The sequence below is a fragment of the Cimex lectularius genome, unplaced genomic scaffold, assembly GCF_000648675.2.
Source record: "Cimex lectularius strain Harlan isolate CLEC.00 unplaced genomic scaffold, Clec_2.1 scaffold124, whole genome shotgun sequence".
Lineage (NCBI taxonomy): Eukaryota > Metazoa > Arthropoda > Insecta > Hemiptera > Cimicidae > Cimex > Cimex lectularius.
This window is the reverse complement of record NW_019392703.1, coordinates 1079887-1086529: the sequence shown is the minus strand read 5'-3', so window position 1 is coordinate 1086529 and position 6643 is coordinate 1079887. Positions and strand designations below refer to the sequence as shown.

At 33.5% G+C, this 6643-nt stretch overlaps 1 protein-coding gene across 1 annotated transcript in view; it reads left to right on the top strand.

Annotated features, from left to right (window-relative positions):
- Window positions 1–3605: 3605 nt before the first annotated feature.
- The window catches only part of LOC106666430, a 151174-nt gene continuing 148136 nt past the window's right edge, over window positions 3606–6643 (top strand). The window contains exon 1 of the mRNA XM_014393625.2: window positions 3606–3936. Within this exon, the coding sequence (XP_014249111.1) occupies window positions 3708–3936 (229 nt within the window). The 5' untranslated portion in view covers window positions 3606–3707. The remainder of the gene's footprint in view (window positions 3937–6643) is intronic.

Sequence of the window (6643 nt, the reverse complement as noted above, 5' to 3'; positions counted from 1 at the left end):
TCTTTTCACTTCTGTCCTTCTCTTCCTCTCTCTTTCTCCTCTCTTTATCGCTTTCTCTTTCTCTTTATTATCACTTTCTTAACCTCTCTCGTACACTTTCCTCCATCTTTACTTTTTTCTTTGTTGTCTATTTGGGATTTTCTCATATAGGAATGTTCTTTTGCTACTCCCCGCCACTTCGCTTAAGAATAAAGTTGGCAGCTTTGTGGAGATTGGGACTGGGAAAAGATTGAAAAGAAATCGGAGGTTAACTAGTCAAAATTAACTACCCTTTTTCTCAACATTTTTGATTCTCCAGATCCGATTCAATTTTTTACACTTTTTTCCTCTCTTCTTGAATTACTTCTGGGTTAGCTCTATATCAATGTTGATCCTTATTAGTGAGTTACCTTTTGCATCTTTAAATACTCCCAAACAAGTTGTCAGCAAAGTTCGTCGTGAAGAACTCGATGATGAAATATCGGACCTTGCATTGTTATGAGATGTAGAAACTTCAACGGACTAAACGCAGAGACAGAACACTCCCAGGGATTCGTTTTATCGACAGTATCTTTGAAAATATTCGATCTTATATCCTAAAACAGCTTGGATTAGATTGTGAGGCTTATAGTCAAATTAAAACGTAAATAAATTCACCAATTTTCGTGGTACGCTTGACCAATTAATACATGACAATTATTTAAGGTTTTTAGTTGAGATGAAAAAAAGTCATTGTCACGAGCGGAATTCGAACCCACGATCTTCGGCTAGATACGCCGCTACTTTACCACTTGAGCTATCGTGACTTCGATCCACTCGGACTCTACTTCCCATCTCAACCATTCAATTTGCCGCCGAGAATCAAATAGATTTCACGACATTTGAAAAAAAAAAGCAAAAAGGAGGGAAAATTCAAAAAGTGGGGTTGAGATGAGAAGATAGTGCCCGAAGGTCTAGCCGAAGGTCGTGGGTTCGAATCCCGCTCGTGACACTGATTTTTTATCTCAACTAAAAACCTTAATAATTAAATCGTACAATTGAATCGCTGCAAGAGTCGTTATCTCTGAATAGAGCTATTGATAGTCACAATTATTTTGACGATAATGTCGGGCAAATATTTATTAAATTACCCATCATCAAAAAGATCGGAGATTTGCTTAAAAAGTGACTCGCCCCTATTCTCCGAATAATTTCACTGATTCCAGAAAAACTGGTTATAAAAAGATAAACAAGAGACCAACAACGTGCAACGACCCTTGGCTCGGAAATCGGGAAGATATAAAGGAAAAACGGGGAAAGGCTTTGGAATGCAATATCTCACCCTTTGCGACGTCTACACCAAGACGGAATGGTTAACGAAGCCGACAAAAGGGATATTTAAAACGTTATAAATGTACTAAAAGCAAATTGTTTATTCATTCTTGCTTTAAAGATCTCTTTTCTGTTTGAAAACAAGAATTCATTCAAAAGTGAATCAAGAATCGGCTTAAATAGTTGAACAGTCGTTGAGATTGTATTATTTACACGTCCTGATAAAACATTCATATTTCAATCTCATTTTTTCCCATTTTTTTTCAAGATCAAATAAAACACTGAATTGATGTATTCATAATTAATTATTTTTTCCAGAACGTGAAAATAATCCAGTTTGTTTTAAACGCCCGATTTTATATTCATAAAGTTACACAATACGAGATTCTATTTTCATAAAAATAATAGAGAAAATTTTAGATAAATATATTAAACATGATTGTGGAATTAATACTATGAAACATCCCAATCAGCATGCCTATTTACCAGGAAAATCAGTGGAAACTGCTTTACATTCACTGATAGGCAGGATTGAGAAATCATTACTTAATAATGAATATACACTAGGCTGCTTCTTCGTTATCCAAGGGGCGTTTGATAATGCTGATACTTCATGCATTGTATCAGCACTAGATAACTGCAATGTTGACCACCATCATGGGTGAAGACCTACTTGGAGGGAATGATGGTCAATATGTGCTTAGGTGGTAGCACTCTCAGAATTAATGTCAAAGGAGGCTGTCCACAGGGAGGTTGCTTGTCACCTCTTTTATGGTTAATTACAGCAAACAGTTTAATAGAACTTCTGAATAATTCAGGTTTCTACAGTCAATTATTTTCAGATGATGGTACCATTATTCTCACGGGTAGGGATCCCCTGAATTTCACTACTGATGGAAGATGCCATGGGATTGCTATTTGAGTGGTGTTGTGATAAAAGTTTATCAATTAATGCGACTAAACTGGAATTGATAATGTTTAGTAGAAGAACATTAGGTAATTTTAAAAACATTGCATGCCTCTCTCACATTCACTCTCACTTTTTCTCCTACTCTGTAAAATTATTTTTTATTTATTTTAAACAGAATGGTAACAACATCAAAAACTTTCATGCCCATTTTATGACAAGTCTAATAAAACAAGCAATAACACTTTACTCTCACTCTTTCTTTCCCTCTCTCACACACTTTCTCGCTCAACCTCCCGTTTATATTTTTTTTTTAACTTTTACTCCCTTTATATCTCTCTACCACTCTATCTATGTTTACATATTTACCTATCTTTGCATCTATCTTGCTCGCACCCTCTCATTTTTTTTAAATATTTTTTTATATTTTTTTCATCTTTCGGCCTTGAGATTCTTAATTATTAAATTCACTAATTTCGTGGTCCGCTTGACAAATTAATACATTACAATTAATTAAGGTTTTTAATTGAGATGAAAAAAAGTTAATGGCACGAGCGGGATTCGAAAAATGGCAAAAAGGAGGGAAAACTCATAAGGTGGGGTTGAGATAGGAAGTTGATGTCCGAGTGGATCGAGGTTACGATAGCTCAAGTGGTAGAGCAGCGGCGTATCTAGCCGAAGATCGTGGGTTCGAATCCCGCTCGTGCCATTAACTTTTTTTCATCTCAACTAAAAACCTTAATTAATTGTAATTCTTACTTATACACTTTCGGTTTTGCACGCGCAAAGTCACCACCATACTCTTAAACTCATCGACTGCCTTTATCTCATTTCGTGCTCTCTCACTCTTTAAAATTATTTTTTATTAATTTTATATAGAATGCTAACAACATCAAAAACAAAAATTTCATTTTATGACAAATGTAATACAGCAAGAAATAATACTATTTTCACTCTTTCTTTCTCTTTATTTGTTACATACCCGCATCTATCTATCTAACTCCATATCTCGACCTTTCTACTCCACTTTCCACCTATCGAAAAAGTCTTATTAGACCTAAAAAATCTCTCCAAACTAATGTATAAAGGCAATATTTATTGTTGTCCAGGAAAAATATTCACTCACTTCTTTATAGTGTAAAAAAGAACTGTAAAGGAAGCTTAAGCTTATGAATGCATCGGAATCATTCAATCATTTAGGGCTTGTTTAGGATCCTACTATGATTTTTAAAAATTGAAATGCTTTTATTGTGTAATTGTGTTATAATTTTGAATGAATTTTTTGTGTGGTAATTAAAATAAATTTGGTGTTTGTCCGTTTGGTGAAGGTAATGCGAGCCGTTTGCCCGGACATGCGCCTTCGGATCGTCGGAGGGCGGCTGGGGGCTGTCGGGGGGCGGTTCGGAGGAAGGCGGCGGGCCCCCAGAGCGAGTCGGGCCACCGAACGGAAATCTGTCCCTCCGCACCCTCTCCCTTGTCTCTCTCTCATCTCTGTTCCCGAGGTCAGAGGATGCCCGGGGGTTTCGAGGCGGCCTTGCTCTTGGCGGCCTGCTTCTCCGCCGCTGCTTTTTCCCACCGCCTCACCGCCCAGGAAGAAGGATGGCTTCCACCGCCCCCGACTTCTGTCCAAGGCGGAGCCCACCAACCGCCTCAGGAGACACAGCAGCCCTTCTCCGTAGCCTCGCAGATGATCGTTCAGACTACAAGAGACAAACGCGTTTTTGACGTACCCCAGATAGGTGAGTACCACACTTCTTCAAACAACCTTAATTTCTTTTTTTTAACCCACCAAATTTTAAAAACAAAAGAACTAAACTTCTGCCCAAATTGATAGCAAACCAAAAGTTAATAAAAAAATTATTAAGTTCATAACGTCTAAACAACCTCCAGCTAAATACATACCGCAAACAAAATGAACAATAATGCAAAAAAAATCAATTTTTCTCAAAGGGCTCGTTTTAAAATCTATTAGTAATTAAAACCTAATTAAATAAAATTTTACCTATTTCCATACCGAAAGCAATAACAAAAATTTTTCTTTAGATTAATTCGTTTAAGAGAATGTTTAACCATTTTTTTTTCCAAAGCACCTAACTTCACTGACAATATAAAAAATTTTAAAAAAAGAATCTTATTAAGTCTTTTTTTCTTATAGTACAGTTGCCAAGCACAAGCCATACATATCGTAAACAAAATAAACTATTATGAAATAAAAAATCAGTTTTTCTTGTAAGGCTCGTTCTAAAATTTATTAATAATTAAAACCTAAATAAATAAAATTTTACCTATTTCCGTACCGAAAGCAATAACAAAAATTTTTCTTTAGATTAATTCGTTTAAGAGAATGTTTAACCATTTTTTTTCCAAAGCACCTAACTTCACTGACAATATAAAAAATTTTAAAAAAAGAATCTTATTAAGTCTTTTTTTCTTATAGTACAGTTGCCAAGAACAAGCCATACATATCGTAAACAAAATAAACTATAATGAAATAAAAAATCAGTTTTTCTTGTAGGGCTCGTTCTAAAATTTATTAATAATTAAAACCTAAATAAATAAAATTTTACCTATTTCCGAACTGAATTACAAAAATTTTCTTTAAAATAATTCGTTTAAGAGAATGTTTAACCATTTTTTTCCGAAGCACTAACTACACTGACAGTATAAGAAATTTTTAAAAATTCTTATTAAGCCGTTTTTGTTATACTACATTTGCCAAGCACGTAAACAAAATAAACTATAATTCAATAAAAAAAATTCTAACGAAACCTTTTCTCATAAGCCTCGTTCTAAAATTTTGGCTAATCGTTTTGCCATTATTTTCCCACCATCGGGTAATAAACAAAGCACAAAAACTGTAAAAAAAAATTCTTTCTTTTCTGAAATGTGATGTATAAAAGATTTGTGCTTTTTTACTAAATCGGTGTTGCACGTAACAATTTGTTAATCATACATGCGAAATTAATTTTAAAAAATCACAGTAGGAACTTTTTAATAATTACTTAGAATTAGGGTTGGGGTCAGAAAAAACTCATTTTTGCACCCACTCGGAGATCTCGACGATATATTACTTCTTCTTCAGTGTCTACAGAAAACATTCTTACATGAATTTTCATGTACGTAGGTATATCACAAAAGATTGACAACTTACAGGTACTTAATAATTAATGAAACAGTTTTATCAAATAATAACAAAACTCCATCTTCAAACTATACTTGTTATTAACAACGTAAATAGGAAACTTAACTTAAAATCATCATAACAATTGTGTATCTAAAATCCTGCCTTATTGTATAAGTGCTACATATTAACTATTTATCCACATTGTCACATTCACCAAAAAATAACATATAAATCATAAATATATATGTGATTATATATATTTAATAATAATATAATAATTATTATTATTATATATGTAATAATCTCCTTAAGTAATATCTCAAGTTTTGATCATAGATATTATTTTCATCGTCGTTTAAGTTTACTTTCTACACTGTTTGTTGATCAAAATTGTTTCGAAGTTTTAAGTTTACTCTAAACAGATGATCAATAGCTTTTTTCATAAACCAAAGTTTTTGTCTCGGTTGGTTAACCAAAAAATATTCGTTTTCTATTTCGACTTTCTACATTTGAAACACGAAAGTTGATGAAAGATGGCAAATAAGTAAACTGCGACCAATATTTTCTATGTATTATGTTATTTATGCTGTCAAACGGATTTTTAATTGTTTGTTCGATGGTTCATGTTGTGCATTTTGAGATATTCAAACTAAACAAGTAAAATGGAAAGTAAGCCAACAATTTATTAATGCGCTTTTAAAAAAAAAAAATTACTAGGAAACGTTTATTAACATAGCTGTCAAGTGTTTTATCTATTTATCAGATTTCTCTTTCTTTTTTTCTTTTTTTTTTTTTTTTTTTGAAAGCATGCTTTGAGTGAACGTTGATATCGAGACAAAGTTTACTTTGGAACAAAAACAAACTTTCAGTACTTTCATTTTTATATTATTTAAAGCAAATCAAAACCGTGAATATTCCTCAATTATACTCCTATTTCAAAAATTGTGTACCTACGTTGGGTGCTATCTCGAATTTCGTCTAGCCTGGAACGGACATATACCAACTAATCGACAAGAATTAAGCAAACGCTTCGGACTTTACAAATTGTTATCAAGAACAACTTATGAACAAAAAATAATCTAAAATTTTACAAGATATGGATGTTCGGATAAGAACTGTGGGGTACCGTTAAACCACATCGACTTTGAGTCAATTCGCCGTACTACGTATCCACCACTACCGTTTACAACTCCAAATAACGTTCGTTAAAACCTTAATTCCCAACAAATTTTCCACATACCGTGAAAAACTGTGCTTACATAACACATTACCCCGATGCTTGTCCAACATTACCCATCCTCGGTAAGTCGATTGAAGCGGAA